Source organism: Mauremys mutica, chromosome 4 (genome assembly GCF_020497125.1).
Source record: "Mauremys mutica isolate MM-2020 ecotype Southern chromosome 4, ASM2049712v1, whole genome shotgun sequence".
Taxonomy (NCBI): Eukaryota; Metazoa; Chordata; order Testudines; family Geoemydidae; genus Mauremys; species Mauremys mutica.
In genome coordinates this window covers 136,001,845-136,023,469 of record NC_059075.1, presented here as the reverse complement: position 1 = coordinate 136,023,469, position 21,625 = coordinate 136,001,845, and the positions used below count along the sequence as shown (strand labels likewise).

At 48.3% G+C, this 21,625-nt stretch overlaps 1 protein-coding gene across 3 annotated transcripts; it reads left to right on the top strand.

Moving 5' to 3' along the window:
• The first annotated feature begins 69 nt into the window (after positions 1–69).
• FRS3 (fibroblast growth factor receptor substrate 3) lies at positions 70–21,625 on the top strand. 3 transcript variants are annotated; one of them, XM_045012342.1, is made up of 8 exons: positions 70–88; positions 10,982–11,119; positions 12,256–12,344; positions 13,122–13,308; positions 15,948–16,109; positions 16,431–16,588; positions 18,520–18,818; positions 18,936–21,625. In XM_045012342.1, the coding sequence occupies exons 3-8, from the start codon at positions 12,279–12,281 to the stop codon at positions 19,441–19,443; spliced, it is 1,380 nt and encodes a 459-aa protein (XP_044868277.1). In that variant the 5' UTR covers positions 70–88; positions 10,982–11,119; positions 12,256–12,278; the 3' UTR covers positions 19,444–21,625. The 3 variants fall into 3 exon arrangements, with proteins under 3 accessions (XP_044868277.1, XP_044868275.1, XP_044868276.1); XM_045012340.1 differs by having other exon boundaries at positions 18,520–21,624; XM_045012341.1 differs by lacking the exon at positions 70–88 and adding an exon at positions 3,421–3,536 and having other exon boundaries at positions 18,520–21,624.

Sequence of the window (21,625 nt, the reverse complement as noted above, 5' to 3'; positions counted from 1 at the left end):
TCACTGGTGTGTTGCTTTCCCTCTCGGTGATGATGATTATGCTACACAGATCGCAAACTCTTCTGAGGCTTCAGGAATGAAGGTCAAGGTAATTATCCCCTTTTTAGGGATGGGGAAACTGAGGCACGGAGCAGCGACTCCTTCCTTAAAACTCATTTCTGCCATGATGCCTAAAATAATGAAAGGAACAATGGTTAGGCAGCTGTCGAGCCCTCACTGCTGTTAATCACATTTATCATAATTGCCCCCCTGATACCTTGGGTTCCCCTCTGTTTGCTGTATTACCCGTTGTCTCATATTTACACTGGAAGGTCTTTCAGGCATAGATTGGCTTTGTGTTATTGGTTTGTCCTGCACCTAGCAGAAAGGCTGGGGGCTCTAAGAATTACTGCAACACAAATAACTCAAATGATGCTGCTGACTATGAAGTGACTTGCCCAGGGTCACGCAGCCAGTCAGTAACAGAGGTGGGAAGTGGCCTCCCCAGTGTGCCCTATATGTATCATCACATCTGTTCACTCCTGTTCTGTAGCATTTTATTTCCTTCGCTGTCCACCTGTCAAAAACAACAAGGGACCTATGCCAGTCTCTAGGTGTGTATCAAAGTTCACCCAGGATGGCTTTCTAAAAGGAGCTCCAATCCCCAGGCACATTCAGCTAGACCAGAGTCCTAAAGGGAACTATTCTACCAACTTGTACTCTGTGAAAGTTAATCTACTGTGTTTGGGTTTGGTGTCAGCTTTATCTTGACTGCTTGCTGTTATGGACTTTGTCCCATTGAGCCGCTGGGCCTTTCTTTTCTCTCTCTCTGTATTTTCTGCACAATTTGTACTATTGCTGCCTCCTCTACATCTTCCTTGTCCATTCACTCGCTGTCATTTGTGTCTATTCACACAGAAAAGGAAGCATTTCAATCACACCTAAGCTCCCATCTACAAGACCAGACATTACAACACAACCATAGCGCGAAAGATTCTGCCTCGCTAGACAGAACCAGTCTGTGTTCTAAGCACGTTAAGGGAACTGTGCTACAACCCTGAAGATATAATCATTTAGTCAACCTTTCACTGCACTGTGCTGTTTGTTATTATTTGTACTCCAGAAGAGCCTGGAGGCTCGAAGTGCAACCGGGCCCCTGTTGTGGTAAATGCTGTGCAAAACACAAAAGGCAGTTCCGGCCTATAGCATTGTTACAGGCTAATAGACAACAGAAATAGCTAAGTAATTTGTCAGATGTACAGACCTAGTAAGTAATGCCTCCCTACTGTCCCTCTCACAAGGCAGCCCCCTACCATCCCTGCAGGGCCGTCCGGGGCGGGGGGGCAAGTGGGGCAATTTGCCCCAGGCCCCACAGGGCCCCCCACGAGAATATAGTATTCTATAGTATTGCAACTTTTTTTTATGGAAGGGTCCCCCAAAATTGCTTTGCCCCAGGCCCCCTCAAACCTCTGGGCAGCCCTGCCTCCCTGTAGTATGTCTTGAACCATATTAGCTGCTTTGCAGATTTATTATGCCCTATTCTGAAGACTCATGTAGCATGTATGCCTTCAGACGGCCCCCTCCGCAGGGGTGAATTTCACTGGGGGATCAGAAGCTTGCCAAGTACAGGCAATTTCCATCACTGCTGTTGCCAGTAGAAGTCTCACATTAGTTCCCCTGACTGGTGTGGACAAGGATATTTTGTCTGAGTCATGTTCAAAACTTGTTTAAAACATAAACCCGCACAATCTCTCAGAGGCCAGGATTAAATTCTTCTCCGTTACGCCTGTTGACTTCAGAAGAGAATTTAACTCTGAAGTTAGAGAATAGGTTGGCTAGAACAATCATAAACTATCCCTGTCCATAAGTCAGGGAAAACATGTTAAGCCCACCTTTAATTAGTTGTCACTAGCATTATTATTATTATTATTTGTATCCCATGCATTCAGACTGCATGCAATGGGAATTCTACTCTGAGAGGTTACGGGGATATTGTGAGCAGGTACAGGGCAATAGTTGGCTGGCGTGTGTATGTTTGCTACTTTAGTTGAATCAGGGAATATTGTAGTTGGCAGATAAACGGCTGGGGAGAAGATATAGTGCCCTGGGAAATCTGTTGTGTGTGTCTCTCTGTCCACGTGCAATCTTTCCACCAAAAAAATGGAAAAAGCACATTTTTGAATAGTGGGCCATCCCATAGCCTCTGAAGGGTAATGGGCCAGGTGTGGGCACTTTGCCACTACAGGGAACACTCCTACCAAATTAGGATTTAATACATGGCATCACCTTGCATTTCTACAGCATCTTTCATCACACAGGAGCCTCCAGTGTTTTACAAACCACACAATTCAGGGATCACTATATATCCATGGAAAATACAGCCACTTCTGATATTGTTTAATAGCAGTCAGCAATACTACCGAGCAGTTTAGTACAGGAAGTGATGAATATTGTAAAAATATAATTAATATTATCTAATCTGTAGGCATTTACCATGGTATGTGGGGATGAGCTATTATTAATATGAATTATTCTTTTATGTTTATATTGCAACATTACTGGCAGCTACTGGAGTGTGTAGGTATTTGAAAACTATAAACAGGATATATGGCGAGGAAAAACAGGGACACACCTTTTGACTGCATCTAAATCCATGGGGACAAAGGGAGGTTTTTGACTGGTAGTAGTAATAGTTTGCTAGAAGAAAGGGATGATCTGTCTGAAACAGGTGTGGGTGGTGTGGGGTTAGTGTGTGCGGAGTGCTGGGTGTTTTGTGTATATGGTGTGGGAGTGCACATGGGGTTTTGTCTGTGTTGGGGGAGCCTGTGTGTGAGCTGTATGTACATTGTTGTGGCATGAGCTGGGTGCAGTGTGGGGTGTGCTGTGGGTGGATGGGTGGGGTGGGGTTTTTACATTGCACTTCCCCTTCCTCCAGCTGCTTTCTCTCTTTAGGTGCAAAATTTTTTAACTCAGCATCAGCGCCCCTACTTTCCCCCCCAAATACCCCAGCTCCCCTCCTTCCCTACCCCCCAGAATCCCAGCTCCCCTCCTTCCCTACCCTCCAGAGCCCCAGCTCCCCCTCCCTCTCTGCCCCCCAGGGCCAGCTCCCCTGGCCCTAGAGCCCCTCCCTTGCCCCCGACCCCAAATCCCCTCACGCTGCCCAGCCCCAGAGCTCCCACACGCAGAAGCCCCATGTTCCCGCCCCGCAGCTAAGCTCCTCCCCCTGCTTACTCCAAGTTCCCGCCCCCTCCCCGCCTCCCTACGGAGCCCCGCCCCCCGCCGGAGGACCGGAGCCACGTGTCCCCAGCGCCACCTAGCGGCCGCATCGCCTACCCGCCCGGGTCCTCCCAGCGAGAGACGCTCTAGGCTACGGCTGCTGGACTCGCTGCTCCCGGCGGCTCCGAGTCCGGGCCGGCCCCGGCCCCGGCCCGAGCTGGGGTGGGGGGAGGGAGGCGGCGCTGGCGGGTCCCGGAGCCCGAACAGGGGCCCTACGGCGCCGGCCGGCGGGGCGGGCCCGGCCCTCAGCGCCCGCACGGCAGAGCCGGGCAGCGCCGCAGGTACAGAGACCCCGCCCCGGCCCCCCCGAGTCCCCCGCACTGCCCCGGCCCCCTCCCGGGGACCCCCCCGGCTCGCCCCGTCCCCCGGGCACCCTCCCCACTACCCCCCCGGGCCCGTCCCGGCCGGCACCTTCCTCCAGGGGTCCCCCTGGCACCGTCACCCCCCCGTCCCGTCCCTTGCGCTGACTCCCCGTTATCCCCGACCCCCCACCTCCTACACTGACTCCCCACCTTCTACACTGACCCCCCGTTATCCCCTCCTCCCACCTCCTACACTGACCCCCCGTTATCCCCTCCCCCCACCTCCTACACTGACCCCTGTTATCCCTTCCCCTGTCCCCCCACCTCCTACACTGACCCCCGTTATCCCCTCCCCGTCCCCCCGCCTTACACTGACCCCCCCACCTCCTACACTGACCCCTCGTTATCCCCGACCCCCACCTCCTACACTGACCCCCCCACCTCCTACACTGACCCCCGTTATCCCTTCCCCCGTCCCTCCACCTCCTACACTGACCCCCCCCACCTCCTACACTGACCCTCCGTTATCCCCTTCCCCCACCTCCTACACTGACCCCCCGTTATCCCCTCCCCCGTCCCCCCACCTCCTACACTGATCCCCGTTATCCCTTCCCCCGTCCCTCCACCTCCTACACTGACCCTCCGTTATCCCCTCCCCCTGCTCCCCAGCACCTCCTACACTGACCCCCCCGTTATCCTGTCCCCCCACCTCCTGCACTGACCCCCGTTATCCCTTCCCCTGACCCCCCCAGCACCAGCTACACTGCCCCACCGTTATCCCCTCCCCCAACCCCTCCTGCACTGACCCCTCCCAGCACCAGCTACACTGACCCCCGTTATCTCCTCCCCCTGCCCCCCAGCAGCCTCCCATTATCCTCTTTCACTGACCCCATATACACTTACACTGTAGGGTGACCAGACAGCAAGTGTGAAAAATCGGGACAGGGAGTGGGGGGTAATAGGAGTCTATATAAGAGAGAGACCCAAAAATTGAGACTGTCCTTATAAAATCGGGATATCTGGTCACCCTATTTCACTGCTCCTACCTCCAGACTACCATTTCTTACTCCCCAACTTACCACTTTACAGAGCTCACACCTCCCCCTAATATTCTTTCCCTCATTATCTAGTCCCCCATGATTTACCTGACCATCTTTCATCAGCTACCCTATCCCATTTATTATCCCTTCCATCCCTATCCTGATGCTCCAAGAGCCCTGGCATCCCCTCATTAAATATCCCTTCTTACTCACATGCCAATTGCTTCATTTTGTGCTGTCACTAATATAATGGTCCCCCTCTTTAAAGCCCGCTGCCACCTCTTTTCCCCTTTGTAATTGCCACACAGGGCCCTAGCAAACCAGGGCTTTAGGGCATCCATCCTGCTTCCCAAGCCACTGGCATAGGACAAACCTTGCCCTTTCCCTACTTTTTCACCACTCCAGGCCTCTGTAGTTTTGCTAGTTGCTCGTGTGATCAAGCATGGATTTGAGGGGCTCACTGACTGCACTGTGCTGTGTGCCAAGGGTTTTGTCGTGGGTTATGTCCTGTGGCACTTGGTGGCGTCCTGTGCCAAATGGCGCTTTTTGCATGCAAGGTGGCATCCAGGGACAATTTTGCTGTTCTCTCGTCATTGCTCAAATCTCTTGCTTTTTGAATCATGTAATTAATAGCGTTTGCCTCCCTGATGTGTTGCACATAAGGGAGAATTGCCAACTTTCTAATCGCACAAAGCTGAACACCCTTGCCTTGCCCCAGCCCTGCCCCTTCTCTGAGACTCCACCCCTGCCTTGGCCATCTCCGAGGCCCTGCCCACTCCATCCCTCCTCTCTCTGTCGCTTGCTCTCGCCCACCCTCACTCAGTCGCTTATTTTCACTGGGCTGGGGCAAGGGGTTGGGGTGCAGGCTCCGGATGGGGGTGTGGGTTCCGGGATGAGGACAGAAATGAGGGGTTCAGGGTGCGGGAGGGGGCTCTGGGTTGGGGCGGGGGGGAGAGTGGGTGCGGGCTCGGGGAGGGAGTTTGGGTGTGGGAGGAGGCTCTGGGCTGGAGCCGAGGGGTTTGGAGTGTGGCAGGGGGTTGAGGGCTGAGGCAGGGGTTGGCGTGTGGGAGACAGTACTGGTTCTGGGCTGGGGATGCGGGTTCTGGAGTGGGGCCAGAAATGAGTGGTTCAGGGTGTGGGAGGGGCTCTGGGCTGGGGCAGGAGATTTGGATGTGGGGTTTGGGTGCAGGAGGGGGCAGGGGGTTGGGGTGTGGGAGTATGTGCAGGGTATGGGCTCTGGGAGGGAGTTTGGGTCAGGAGCGGGTTCCAGGCTGGAGCAGGGGGTTGGGGTGCAGGAGGGGGTGCAGGGAGCGGGCTCCAGGTGGCGCTCACCTTGGGGGGGCTCCCTGGAAGTGGCAACATGTCCCTCTGGCTCCTAGGTGTAGGGGCGGCCAGGCGGCTCTGTGCAGTGCGCGCTGCCTCTGCCCCAGGTGCCGCCCTTGGAGCTCCCATTGGTTGCTGTTCCTGGCCAATGGGAGCTGTGGAGCTGGTGCGCAGGGTGGGGGCAATGTGCAGAGCCCACCTGGCTATCCCTCCGCCTAGGAGCCAGAGGGACATGTCGCTGCTTCTGGGAGCCATGCGGTAGGGAGCCTGCCAGCCATGCGGAGCCAGGTTTTTAATGGCCGACTGACCAGAGCCGCCAGGGTCCCTTTTTGACCGGGTGTTCTGGTTAAAAAATGGACACCTGGCAACCCTAGTTGTGCAATGTTGCACATGAGATTCCAGCAGAACATGGAATTTGCAAGTAGGTGTGCGCAGGATACTGCATTAAACAGACCATTAGATGGACATGAGTCTTCTTAGGAGTTGGGCACAGGGAGACAGAAGTCTCTGCCGTTGGCTGTGAAGAGACAGGGAATGTTGGACAGAAATATGAGATAGTCAGGGAGCGGAAGAAAAGTGTCAATTAGAGATGAATTCAAGTTTGGGGGAGTCCATGGAGGAGCATGAAGACTCACAGGAAGGTTTGGATCTGAATTCTAATGGATAGGAAGGCAGTGAAAATTTTTGAACTTGGGAGTGATGTGCCTTGTTTCCGGATACAAATGACTGAATTAGGCATTGCCTTTCACACAGGCTGCATCCGCGCTGCAGTAGGCAAGCAAGATTGCAATGTAGCTATACCCACAGGGTGGGCAATCTCCAGATTGGGATTTGAAGACACAATAAATAAGGGGTTAAAGATTCCTGAAAGCTTGTGTCATATTAACATTTCGCTCCAGGGCAGGTTTCTGTCTTAACATGGTCTCTGCAGGTAGTGTTGTGCCAATTGGAAGGGTATTCCCTGATATGTACCATGCTGTCTGTCAGTCATCTTGCAAACCAAAAGCTTTCAATTTGGTCTTATGCATCCACTGCTGATAATGAGGAAGTTCCCCACCTGTGTGTTGCACATAAACATAGGGTCTATAATCACTTTGGAAACCGAACAAAGCAGTGCAGTAGATTAGCTCTGGAGATGCAATACACAGTGCATATCAGCTCATTTGTGTTGAAAGTGCATTTTTATTTGTAAGCTCCTTGGAGAAATTATTGGCCTCGGCCTAAAATTGTCATCTTTGTGTAAAACTAAAAAATGTCATTCCAAAATGAAGATTAGATTATTTCTCATCTACCACCCTCCAGAAAAAGGAGCTATGTCATCATTTCACATGATTGTTTTTAACCCACATTTCTCAAAAACATAAATATGAAAAACACAGGAAGAGATTACAAGAGGAGGAGGAGAAGGCACTATTGTGAATTATAGTGCTGGAGGGTGTTTGGGGCTGTCAGAGTTCTGGAGGTGACCACCAAATTCCCACCCTTGGTAGGCCAAAGGGAATCGAAGAGTTGAACTATGCACCGAGACACTCAATAAGAAGAGCCGAGATATGAGCTGGAGAGGATGGAGTTTTGTATGTGGATGACTTTCCATTCCTTGGTTTTTAAAAAATATCTACCTTAGATATTTTCTAAGGTAGAAACAGGAGTTAGGCATCCAACTTCCATGGAAAATTAATGGGAGTTAGGTGCCCAGTCCCCAGTTTGTGCATTTGAAAATCTCCACCTTTATTGAAAGGTGACAGGAGTATCACAAGAAAATTTGCCAGCTGTGATTTCAGAATCTATCCCTCACAGTAAGATAGAAAATGATATATATCCTGCCTTAGGCCTTTTGACAACCATGGAGCCTTGTATCTTTTTGAGAATATTCCCATCCCTTGGCTGTAGGCAGTTCTCATGTTAGGGTATGTAGCTGGGAGAGAGCCTCCCAGCTGGGGGTGCTAGCTCTGCCTGAGCTAATGTGTTAAAAATAGCAGTGGGAATAGCACCTCACAGGCAGCAATTCTGGGTAGTTACCTGCGTCCAAATCCTCCGACCGAGCATACTAACTCAAGCAGAGTTGGGAGGCACATTTCCAGCTACAGTGTAGACGCACTGTCACTGACCCAGACAATCACAGGTGTGCATAGGGCTAGGACTGCTAGCTGGTTTCATTTCCCACGGAAAGCACAGCCAATTAAGCATGGTGAGCAAGAAACCATGAGAAATGGTATTGTAGATATTAATATGCCAAAGACGCAACTGACGTCTGGGCCTTTAACAAAGGATAGCAGCATTTTGCTTCGCTTGTGTATAGGCTATGGGGGATTTCAGCAGATGACTGGAGCAGCTGGTGTGGGCAAAGGGATCTGGATGATGGAAGTTCAGAAAGAGCTTTGAAGCACTTGTATGTGTACAGTTTGTAGGCAGGCAGTAAATAAGGAGGGTGCTTGAGTTCTTTCCACTGTCTTGTAGAAAGTGATGTTTAAAATACGTTTTAGTCAATATGAAACATTTCCTAAAAATGTCCCACTGGGATAGACTGGCTTGTGGGTTTTTTCCAGTTGCAGATACGTTGTTTTGGTCAACTAGGATATGCTCTGGATGTGTAGCATAGTCAGAAAAAGGCACGTTTTTAAAGGATTGCTCATTGAAGAGTAGTGTCTCAAGAATCTAGGTATCTGCATCAAATGGATACAGCTAAAATAGCAACAAGGCATTGTCTGCAATGACTAGTTGAGTAGGGAATCTGCAAAGATCATTACATGGGTAGTTTTATAATCTCATTTTTTCAGTTCTGAGCCTTACAGGCTTTCAGTGGAAGCCCATAACACTCCCAAACATTTTACAGAGCCAGAGAACCAAGTAACAGAAATACTAGTAGAGGGAGAGAAAAATGAAGAGGCAAAGGAAAAGGTTGAAGTTTTCTACTGAGATTTAAAATAGGATGGAGAATTGATATAGTGTGGGGAGGAGGATGTTGGTAATGGCAGGAGTTGCAGAAGAGAAGGCTCCCTGTGCCAGCAATGACCAGATTAGTTGAAAGACAGAGAGGAGGCTGATGCTAGATTAGTGGGCAAAGTCTGTGAGGTCTGCTGGAGCAAGTTCATGGAGGGTTTTACAAACAAGGAGGCCAATTTTGAACTGAGTCATGAACCTATGGAGTTATTCAGCGTTGAGAATGATGTGATTGTATTGGCTGTAAGAATGCAGACTGCAGAATATTGCATTTTCTGGAGTTGGGGGAGCTGGGACAAAGAAAAGCCATTGAGAAGGTCATTGCAGTAATGAAGTTGAGAGGAGACTTAAGGTGTGTCTACTCTGCAGGGGCTACAGTGGCATAACTTGTGCTGCAGCTATACTGCTACAATCCTGGAGCATAGGTGTACCCTGCAGTGACAGAAGGGTTTTTTCTGTCACTGGAGTAACTCCACCTCCTTGAGCAATAGTAGCTAGTCAACAGAAGAATGCTTCCGCATCTACACTGGGGGTTTAGTTCAGTAGAACTGCAGAGCTCAGGGGTGTCAGTGCTGTAGCCATGTCAATTTAAGTTTTAAGTGTAGATTGGGATGAGGATTCATCAGAGGTAGGACTGGGGCAGTGGCAGACAGAGGCAGTGTTTCAGAGGTGTGATGGAGAGATACCCAGGTATGGATAAGGAAGGAGAAAGAGCAGAATCAAGTCTGACAGAGTTATGTACAGTGGCGGCAAATGGGATATTATTTATAACTGTAATGGTGGAAATGTGTTAGCTATACATGGTCTCTGCCACAGCCTATACATGTGGGCTTGAGGAGACTGCTTTTGCCCAAGAGAATCATCTTTGTCTCTGAACTCCTGCTAAGCTGGAGTGACTGATGATGAAACTGATTATGTGCCAGAGCTTGAAATTTTCAATAGCATCTTCATTTCATTTACTCTTGTAATGTCAGGCTAGTTATCCATACAGTTTTACTCTCTCACTCCTTGGACTACTAGATAATTAACACGAGGCGTCCTTTGGTAGTGACTGGTTCTGATTCAGGTGCCCCGAGTTGACTTTGAATTCAGTAAACTAAAGTCTGTAATGTCAGTTTTTCCTATTACTAGTACGTGCATTTCCTGTACACTAGGCACTTGCAGTCTCTGACAAGTACTGAATAGTAGTTTAGTTTTGTGTATATCTAGAATTTGTTCCTTTTATGATCCAAAATAGAATAGCTATTGTGTTATTTGTCCACTGGCTTCTGTAGCTTCTTGCTCTCTGAACCTTGTTAGGAACCTTCTGTCTAATTCAGATGCATACAGATTCCTAAAGCAGCAGATGCATGTGATTGCTAGTATCTTTGATGCTAATTACTAGTATTATAATTTATTTATATTGCAGTAGTGCCTCGGACGCCCAGTAATGGATCAGGATCCCATAATTGAGACAAAATTTGTCTTATTTCTGGAGATTAGTTGTCCAAAATTGCCCAGTGAAAAGAAAGTTGCTTGTGTTCTTTGTCTGAAATTTCATTTGCCCATCTGCATTTCCAGCCCCACTTCATTTATGAATGGTGTTGAGCTAATTCCTTAATAGCTGCACACACGTTTGGTGTCTTTGAAAATGCTTTGCAGGCATTGTTCGTTCTGCTGTAAATGGTACAACTCCCGTGAACATCTGTGCCAAGTTCAACAATGACATTTGTTGGGTGGAAAATGGATGTAAGTGGCAGAGTAGGGTACCTTGTGCTGAACAGGCAAAGGAAGTGTAACTTACAAAACAAGAGAGGGATGTGGGAAAAAAGCAGCCAATAGGAGGAAGTAAGCAAATACTAGTTGCATTTCCTGTTGACCTACCTCTCAGTTTGCTCACCCAGTGAGTTCTGGATTGATCTGTTTACGCCTACGTTCTAATTTACCCCAAAGTATTTTTTTACTTGTCAGGTCCCCACTGTATTTGTCCATGCAGTGTGTTACATAAACTTAAATTAAAGCAATAATTTATAAATGTAAGTTTTTCTTAACTTTTTAGAAAGATTAATAGAGATATGATAAAAAAAACTAGCGCTCTCTCTTTCTTTTCTCTGCCATTCTCTTTGATTGGATTCTTGTCAGGTGAAACATGGGACAGTTTCTACGGAACTCTAGGTGACTTCTTGACATCCTGGTTACCATGACACTCAGCAGAGGACTGTGGGAATAAAGTGGGAATCCCTCCCCGCCCTTAAAAAACCACCTAATGGCCTCAACTGGGTAAGAATCAAGTGAGACTAAAGAGTTACGAACTTTCTTCTGTCCTCACGGATTATCTCAAAGGCACTGCACAAGGGCTAGGTCTACACCAGCGTTTCTCAGCCTGAGGGTTGAGACCCAAAATTGGGTCGCCAGAATGTTTCAAAGGGTTGCGTGGCAGCTCCTTTGGCTCCTGTCCCACAGGACTGGCTGGGCTTGCCTCCATGCACTGCAATCTCGGGCATCTGAGCGACACTCAGGTTTGGCCCAGCTGTCATGGATGGGACAAATTTGAGTGAGTGGCACTGCAACCCCATGAGCCAGGTCACAACTCCACTCATGCAAATTTGGTCAAGTCAGGGAGGCGCGGCCAAATCTGTGTGGCGCTGCAACCCCGAAGGTTGCAGTGTGGGGTTGCAACCCGCTGTGGGGTGAGTGCTGGGCAGGACCTGACTGAAACCCTTCAGGGCCTCCACCCCCAGACTATTTACAACAGGCCATAAACATTTACAAATGGGTCCTGAGCCCCAAATGGTTTAGAACCACTGATCTACACTACAGACTCTTGCTGGCATGGCTTTGTTAGTCAGGGTTGTGATCCCTAGCCTACACATAGTTATAGTGGCAAGATTGTGCTTTCGCTTCTCTAAGCTGTTTCCACACAAGGAGTGCTTTGCTGATATACCCTCCTGGGATAGCTGTACTGGTGAAACACTCCTAGTGTAGACCTGGCTAGTGCTTACGGAATCCTTCCTCATTGGGAGTAGTCATAAAATGGGTAGTTGGTGCCAAAACTCCAGAGTAACTTTGTTTTATGAACAGCTTCCATAGTCCCATTGTATCACTGTTAGTTGCTCCATAGATGGATAACTATGAAAATATTCTTCTATTAGAAAAATCACCTGGTGGTGTGTATGTGCACTGTGTGGCCTGCCTGTGGCATTGCACCCTGGCATGCAGACCCACTCCCCATTTCCTTGAGGGCATTTAACGTCCAGTACGCTTCCAGGGCTCCACTGAGCCATCCCTGCCTTTGCTCCACCACTCTGAAAGCCTGGGTCATTGGTTGGGATGAAACAATAATTATGGATCAAAAGCGCAAATGATATTGTGCCCTTATCCTCTGTTTTTTTTCTTCTCCCGCACCCTCCCTCTAGGGCTCACCTGGTATGCTAACGTCATGGGGAGCTGCTACAGCTACCTGTGCAGAGACAGTGTCCCAGACAACCACCCCACCAAGTTTAAGGTAATACCCTTTATCCTAGAGGGAAAGCTCTGCAATTGACAGCAGCCACTGGGAATCAAGGCCTGCAAAGTACAATTCAAATTTCATGGGACCTACGCATTAAAGCCCTTTCTCTTATGGGGAAATTCTTCCATAGGGAAAGATTTCCAAATGTGTTGCTAATTTTTAAGCAGGGAATCCCCTGCTTGCTGGTTCCACCGTCTGTCGTGTAGAAGGGTTTGCATTGGCATCGAGATTCAATCTCCCAGTGCCAGAGAAGAAACAGATGCAATGGGAAGGGAAAATTGGATGGCTCTTGTGTTGTGGAACCTTTCAAATTGGGCCCAAGTCAGTGGGCATCAAAAGTTATCACCATATGGTAGCTATTTGGTGGCTTGTGTGAAATGAGTCCGTGTGTTTCAGCCTAATTGGCTGTAAACAGGTCTCCACGTTGTAAAAGCAGCAGCACAGCTGGCAGTGGTTGAACCATTTGACAGACTTAGCAGAGAGGCCAAGAATTGGAGAGACTGAACTCTCCTCTTCCCACTCAAGGGTGTCCCCCCCATGCCTGTGTTGAGGCACATTAGCTGAGCTGGTGTGGGACTGCAGTCTTCAGGGCTGTGCATGTCGCACCTTTCACCAGCAATGAATTCACACCCAAATGACCTCCCCCTGTCATCCAAGAGCATGGCATGTTAATGAGTCAAGGGAGAGAGTGTGCTGGGGCTTCCAGGCAAACTTACATCTGTCACATCTCCTGTTTTGAGCCTCCTGATGTGAGCTTTGGTGCCTCTGCAGGTAACAAATGTGGATGATGAGGGTAACGCGCTGGGATCTGGGATTATGGAGCTAACGCAGACGGAGCTCATCTTGCACACACACAAGCGCGATGCTGTCAGGTGGCCATACCTTTGCCTGCGCCGCTATGGCTATGACTCCAACCTCTTCTCCTTCGAGAGCGGACGCCGCTGCCAGACCGGACAAGGTGTCATGTCTTTTGGGGGAACAAACCTGTCTAAAGCTTTCCATTGCAGAATGCTGTAACTGCTTGGTGCTCATTCCTCCCCTGCTTATTACATCTGAGAAACCTGCTTTATACCCTGCTTCACGTGCACAAGCGATAGCACACCCCTAGGCTACTGTAGTGTGTTTGCATGTGCATTTAATACTCCCAACTAAGACATTAATGTTGGAAGCTTGTGACTGAGGGCAGAGCTATCATGTGGTATCACTCTTGTGCCTTATTGTGGCTCACTTCTTTATAGAGTTAAAGTAATTAGGCTATTGCCTTATAAATGCCCAGCATGGAGAAACACATCTAGAATTGGCTCTCATTATATCTTAAGGTAAGCAGTTTTGGAGTGGGGTTTCAATTGGATCAGAGATGATTAAGGAAAACCCGAGTGGCAGAAAAAGTTAGTGATTCTGTGGGCTTACTCTTCTGTGTTGGTACTGAGGAGGTGCTAGAAATGCCACCTTTCTATGGGATGTGAAACCAAGGTCCCCCACGGTGCTTTTTGCAAGGGTGAGGCTGTTGGCTCTGGTTTCCTAGGCATGTTTCAACTTCAGATACTTGCTTTTGCATGCATGTCATCATCTGTGTCCTCTGTACTACTGTCTGCCAAGCCTCTGCTCTGTCTTCGTTTAGGTCCCTTCTAAAAGGCTTGGTTATTCCGCAATGACCCCAAAAAGTGAGTCAATGTTAGTTTTTAAAAAATCCTGTCCTCCTCTGTTCTGGTCTTTCCAGTGCATACTGTCTTCTCTGTCTGCCAGTACTTTTACTGCTTTTTATCCACTGATCCCGCAGCACTTTGCAAGGTGGGGGGAGGGTGTTTCCAAAAGTGCCCCATTTTTTACGTAGGGGGAAACTGAGGCACAGAGCTGACATGACTCACCCAAGAACACACCATTCAGTCAGTGGCAGAACTGGGAATAGAGCCTATGTTTCCTGATTCCCACTACACCATGCTGCCTGTTAAACTGTTAAGTTTCTTGGCATAAAGATTATCTGTATATTACTTTAAAGAGATGAGCATATTCTTGGCACACAGCAAAAGAAAAAAAAATCAGGCTATGACCCCCAATTAGCGTCATGTGTTGAAAAGTCCTCTGCTATCTGAATGAAGTCCACATCCACATGTTCTGTGTCTGTTTATAAAGTACTGTGTGCATTTACAATGCTGTGTGCTACTCTTTTATAATATTTATATAAACAGGATTTGCCTTTAGTGGAATTCCATGCTTATCTGTTGTCAGCAGGGTGGGACCTGTGTCTTTTTGTGTGTGTCTACTTTGCCTTTTGCAGGATTCAGATCAGTCGTTGGAATGCTGTTACGTTTATTTGGGTTTTCTATGGAGCTCTAGATAGCATAGATAGAGTAGAGTTATTCACTCTTCACCTACAAAGAGAGCTTTCAGAGGGCACAGGCTAAGTCATCCATGTCCTCTGTATGCAAAGCTAAATTGTATGGAAGCCATACTGTTTTGATCTGCGTATATTTCCTCTGGTTCTTTTCCTGCTCTTAGGAGACTTTCTCACTTAATTGATTTTTATTTGGATCATTCCTCCCTAGCCCCGGTGAATAAGACGGATGCATATATTTTCTGGCAAGAATATTTTTCAAATTTTTCTTTAGAGTAGCAGCAATTGTTGCCATGCTGTTGTCCTTGTTGCTATGGCTTTTGTGCATTAATGTGTGTGCGCACCAGCATGTGATTGGTTAGTTCTGCACACACTGGCTATTGGTCAAACTATTTATCTGGGGACCCATTGTTTAATCTGATACATTTTATAAGTGGGGTGCAGTTGCCCCTCCCTTTCACATGCATTCCAGGTGCCCAATCCAATTCCCATTAGAGTCAGTGGAAAGACTTTATTGACAATGGGAGTTGGATCGGGCCCCAGGTAAAATGAAAGAATGGAAATTACAGGTGAAGAATCTCATCTGTCACCCAGTATACCATTCATATTTCCAGCAGAGTTAACTAATGTAATGTTGGCATTAGATGCACCAGTTCATGGATCAACTAGTAATGGTGGTGTTATGTTTCTAATGATGTAACAACAGGATACACTATACAGAAATATTGCCTCAGGGGTGTTTAAATATTGACAATATCTTACAAAATATTTCCCTGTAAATCATAAATTTGTGTAGAGAAGTACAGGGCTTGCCCACCAAGGTCAGATGAGTTGTCAATTTAATTTAGTATCCTGTTTGAAATGTTGGCTCGCACCATGAGCTTTAGAGGAAAATGGAAGAAGCTTCATAATGAGCAGTTGTGTAACACCGGGTGTATAGAGGAAATTACTTCCTAACCCCAGACATTTAATATGTGGCTTGTACCCCGAAGCATGAGACTTTATACCTCTTACAAATTTGTATGCTATCTAACGGAAGGGTGAATATTCCCATTACCTATATAAATGTCTAATCTCTTTTTGAATCCTGCCAAGCTTGTGACCTTATCCTGTGACAGTGTGTTCCCCAGGTTAATTGTGTTGTGTTAAACAGAAACTCAATCAGATTTTACATTTTGTTGCTTTCCAAGGACTAGACTACACTCTTATTAAACTAAGATTGTTGTTGTCTCTCCCCACCCCCCTTCTTTGTGTTTGCACAGGGATATTTGCCTTCAAGTGTTCAAGGGCGGAGGAGATCTTTAACCTGCTGCAGGACCTAATGCAGTGTAATAGTATCAATGTGGTGGAGGAGCCAGTCGTCATGACTAGGGGCAGTCACTCCACTGAGCTGGAGCTATCCCGGACACCCCAGACACCTAACAGTAAGGCTTCCAGAGTACTAGGTCCAGGGGAATGGAGGGGTAGAGAAAGTTTGTCCAAGTTTATCTCTGTGTTGGATGCTGGTCTCCCAGCCAAGGCTACATTTCTCCCAAGCAGCTGTTGTGAGCTTTCTGGCCTCTGAGCTGGGCCCTCGAGTCCACGGTAGGAGCCTTCCCCAGCCAAGCAGGCTCTGCCTTTCCAGCACGCCTGTTGAATAAGGCCCTCTGAGGAGCAGGCCCATGGTGCAGCCGCAGCCACATCTATACGCAAGGCCAGTGTGATGCTCTGTCTCTAAAGCACGTCTCTCTGAATTCTCCCCCCAGCTCTGGGATACACTGTTCCAGGGTTCCCCAACGGATTCCACAGCTTCCCTGGGGAAGCCCCATCCTACTCCGCAGCCCGACACCCTTCCATGAACAGCTTGAGACACTCCTCCATTGGGGAGGACTCCACACATGCCCTCATTGGGCCGGATGAGCAGGTAAGCCCAGGTCTCCTGATCTCCATTGCTGCAGGGAACTCGTAGCATGTCTCCTTCTCTTCTAGGGTTCCTGTGGGGTGCCAGGCTCGTGCATCTGCTCAATGTTAAGGAAGCCCAGAGACCCTCTTACCTCGTCAGTTGCTCCTCCTTGGCTGTTTTACTTAGTTTCACTGTTGCAAATTTGCACCCCTGTGACTACTTGCTGGAACAGCTGCTTGCAGCGAGGGATGGGTGTAGCTTCCCTGGTCCATCAGTAATGATCTGCCCCTTGTTTGACAGCAGCATGCAATTCCCTCCTGAGACTGTATGTGCTGCTTCCACATCTCTACCAGCCCCAAGCAAAACTCTAGGCTGGATACCGAAACTCAGACCCTTGCATGGTGTTGTGCTACCACTACACTGCTTGGGCAGCTGATCTTTGATCTCTGTGTTTAGGCTCATAGGATTTATCATACCAAATCAATCCATTAGACCCAGGCCTGGTCTACAGGGCGGGGGGGGAAATATCGATCTAATTTATGCAACTTCAGCTACGTGAATAATGTACCTGAAGTCGATGTACTCAGATCGACTTACCGTGGTGTCTTCACTACGGTGAGTCGACTGCTGCTGCTCCCCTGTTGACTCTGCCTGCACCTCTCACCAAGCTGGAGTACAGAAGTCCACGGGAGAGGGCTCGGGGATCGATTTATTGTGTCTAGACTAGACGTAATAAGTCGATCCCAGCTGGATCAATCCCTGTCTGCCGATGCGGCGGGTAATGAAGACATACCCCCAGTGTCTTGTCTCCATCATTGTCTGATAGCCGGTGCTTCAGAGTCACACAAACCTAGGCAGGTGTGGGCTCCTTTCTCATGTGATTTCTGTGTCCTAGGATACTTTATATAAACCACTCAAGAAGACATCTCACCTGGTGTAGATTGAAATTCATATGCTCCACATCAGAGTTTGAGCTCAACTTGAGACCTGTTTAAAAATGTGTCATAGATATTTTGTTTTAAATCATCTCGTGTGCACAAGTTGCTCATGTTTGAAAGGAGCCTATGTGAGGGCAAGTTTGTGCTACAAACTTTTGCCAGCATAGCTATGTCAGTCGGGGTGTGATGACGCGTGATCCCTGGCTGACAAAGCTGTACTGGCAGAAGCCCCTACTCTAGAAGTCGTTGTATTGGCAAAACTGCAATTTCGCTGGTACAGCTCATTTTGGGGGGAGGGGCTAGAATAAGCTCTACTGGCAAAAGCACAGTTTTGCTGCTATAAGCTGCATCTACGCTAGGAGCGCTTTGCTGGTGTAATATACCAGTATAACTGTACCAGCAGAGCGCTTCCGAGAGCCCACACATCAATCCCCTGATTAATAGTGGCTCTGGTCCTAAAGGAGAGGCTGGGGAATTCTGGGAGCGATGAGCAGAACCAAATCAGGCCAGACTAATGGGGAAGCTTTGGAGCCATATTGTTTCCCCTTTAGAACTGCAGTTCTTCAGGGCAGTCTCTAGATGAGCAGTGTGAGGAGAATACAATTGAAGTTGCTGCTCATCCTGCCCTTTAGAAACTGAATTCACATCCATGAGAGAAAACAAAATTCATTCCTGTCTCCAGGTGCTGGGTGTTTGGTTTGCAACAGTCGATGTGTGAACATAATTGTACCATAGCAGCATCCCTTTTGGTCAAGTTTAACTCCCCACTTCCTTGGCACACTGTCCCTCCAACTTTTTTCAGCCACCAATACTGTGGCTCAGCCTCCTTCACCTCCTCCCACTTTATCAGCCACTAGACCCCTCTCACTCTCCCCACTCACATTCTCAGCTGTACTCACACTCAATCCCACCCCCACTCCCACCCCCTGTATTTTTGGCTCTGATCTCTTCCTATCATTGTCCCCCTCCCCAGCATCACCCTCTGCCTCTAAAACACATTTTCTCTCCCTGCAGTCCCACACCTATGTGAACACAACCAGTGGCGAGGAGGAGATGAGGGGCCGGCACTGCATGCACTCACTGCCTGAAGTTCACCCTCCTTTTCTGCACGGGAACCACAGCTGCTCTCTGGAGGACCGAAACCCCCAGGTCTTCCTTCAGCCGGGGGAGGTGAAGTTTGTGCTGGGCCCTGCCCCAGTTCACAGGCACATGGTGAAACGTGACAGCTCCTACCGTTACCATCGGGAGTGCGGGGGACACATCTGCGCCCCTAACAACAACAACGAGTGCAAGGATGAGTGCCTCGTGCCCAGGTGCGTATACGAGAATGTGAATGGCCTGCTGCCTGCTGGGGGCGCGTCTCTCCGGCGTGGTGGGCGCTTGAAACTCACCCGGGAGGACCTGGGCTTAAACAGCTGCTCTCACCGCAGGACGCCCCTGCTGCACTACGAGAACCTGCCTTCCTTGCCTCCTGTGTGGGAGTGCCAGCCGCTGCGGCAGGACGAGGACTCTGGGGACGCGCTGACTCCTTCTCCGAATGGCTACCCCGAGCCGGATGAAGGTGATCCCCTGCAAAACTACATGAACTCAGAGAACACCGCACTGCACAGCGACCTGCGTCGGGATGACTTCTTGCAGCACCGCCACAACTGCACACCTAGTGTCTTCAGCTTCGACTTCCGCCGGCCCTGCCCAGAGCAGCAGCGGCAGCTCAACTACATCCAGGTGGAGCTGGAGGCTGACCCCCACAAGAGGCGCCAGAGCCTCCAGGTGCCCTGCGCCCCACTTCCTGCCGCCCACCCAGCCAGCAGGATGGACTCCTATGCGGTCATTGACCTTAAAAAGACAGCAGCTATGTCCAACTTGCAGAGAGCGCTGCCCAGAGACGATGGGACTTCAAGGAAAACTCGGCATAACAGCACCGACTTGCCTCTGTAAGGGAAACACTGCGTGCAAGCGCTGCATTGTGGCTTTCGTACCTGCCTTTCAGTGTATCATGTAGCGTGACTTTTGTTCTCTATTGCCCCGATGCCCTGTTAACCCTATTGCTCAATACAGCATCCTGGGATAGCTCCAGCACGTGGACTTTACAAATGTCTGCCTGCCTCTCTCCGTTCCTCCCATGTCATTTGTTTCTAAAGCCTTGTAGAGTAGCAGAAAACATTCATTATTTATTTATTTATTTATTTAAGTACTTTTGTTCGGTGCCAGCATTCGAAACGGCACCAAGCGGAGTATAAATGTAAACAGGTCATTCATGGACCAGGGTCAATCCCCCTTGCTTTCATGGCATCCATGTCGGCAGCCTGTGGAGAGAAGACAGCAGAGGGGTGGAGAGAGTATTGGGAGCGTTTTAAAAAAAACAACAACATAGGAGCAGGGGGAAAAACTGGGAATGCAAGTGGAGTTAGAGGTTTGGGATCAGGGAGCTCTTGGTGTGTACGTATCTGTCTGCCTTTTTTGTAGATATTCAAAAATGTTTTCCAGCTGTCGGTTTATTTATTTGTTTTATTTTTCTATCTATTTATTTTATTTTGTAAACGTTCTTTTGCACCAAAGTTAAAAGTGCCAAGCCAGTGGCAACATGGAATGGATCCGCTTGGTGTTCACCTCCTTTTTTGGGGCGGGGGCTGATGGGGGGTGGAATATGGTGAAAAGGGTGATGTATTACATCCAGATGCTTTGTGGAACTACAAATGGGGAAAGCGTAGCTGTGACTCAAAGCTCAGTTACCTGGAATGCACTGTATTGGGCTGGTGGGAGTGAGTGCAGAAAACATGGGAGTGTGAGCATAGCTGTGAGGCAACCAAGCTTGGAGTCATATCTACGGAGCAGTGCCTATTCCCACATACCTCGCTGAGTCCACGTGAAATAACTGACTAGTGTTTTGGCTAAATGCATGGCTCGTTTCCTTGTATTGTAGACTCAAAGGACTAAATTCAGCTTTACTGTAACTCCATTGGCTTTGAGTGGTTGTAACCAGTTACCCCAGGGCTGAATTTGATGTGAACCATCAGGCCCTTCTGTAAAAAAAACAAACTTGCGCATGACGTTCTACTTCTCTTCCACTGTGGGATGTTCCAGTGATGACATTCTGTGTATGGTTTCACTTGCTACAGGCCACGCCAATCTCTGCAGCATGAGGCATTCACTGATTCCACTTTGTTATTCCCTTTCATTTCTGTGAGACGTAAAAGAGCTCTTGGAATTATATTGACTTCTGCCTTATCGTTTTGAAACTCTCTCACCCTCTTCCGCAGGGATTGGAATCACGCCATCCAATTCTCTGAAAGCTCACTCGGGGTTGGCAAATCGAGCCATCCAAACCTTCCTATGATGTCCTGGCCATTGGTATGTTAACAGACTAGAGTCAGTGAAAGGGAAAAGCTGGATCATCTGCTTATATTTTGGCCCTGGTGGTCACAAGCATAATCTGTCGATTTTTGAGATTCTTCCAATGCTAACAAACCCAACTTCTTTTCGGTGCTGTAGTGCTGCCTTGAAAAGTGAGGCTTTTAGGAGCAATGGCAAAGAATGTAGTCACAGCCCTACAAATAAGTAAAGCTGATGGGTATCCATATAATCTCTTTACCCTCTAGTCAGGAGCTCCTCACCATTTGTAGAGCTTTGATTCTTCTGATTGGCTTGGTGTCTGCATTACAAATACCAAACACCACCACCACCTTCAGACCACCACCTTCAGAAGTGAGTGAGTTTTGGCAAACCTTTGACCTCTTGTCTTCCAGGCTTCCCTCCAGCTCTTATTTTTGTTCTGTAACAGAAGCTAATTATTTTTAATATATGAACTGACTTTATTTAAAGGGAAACTGTCACGTGGTTTATGCCCCACATTTAGGTTTCATTGGGGGGGAGGAAGAATTATTATTTTTTTAAGTAACTGTATAAAATATTTTCATGAACAATCTCAATGAAGAGGCTTTTTTTAAGGTTTAAACATCACCCTTCCTCGCAGCTTTTGCATCTCAGACATCACAGCACTGGACAATGCCTGAGAATCTTTAGCTGAAACTGACTAACTGCTGAATTTAAGTTGACTTGTCTAGTTTTGCTCACCCAGCTGAGAGATGTGCAAAACATCCAGGCCAAAAAAAAAAAAGTG

Excerpts from the sequence above, each read along its gene's own strand:
- FRS3 (XM_045012340.1), top strand. The coding sequence starts at position 12,279 with ATGGGGAGCTGCTACAGCTACCTGTGCAGAGACAGTGTCCCAGACAAC. Across the intron at positions 12,345-13,121 it reads ACCACCCCACCAAGTTTAAG|GTAACAAATGTGGATGATGA; the intron begins GTAATACCCTTT and ends GTGCCTCTGCAG. Across the intron at positions 16,589-18,519 it reads TCATTGGGCCGGATGAGCAG|TCCCACACCTATGTGAACAC; the intron begins GTAAGCCCAGGT and ends CTCTCCCTGCAG.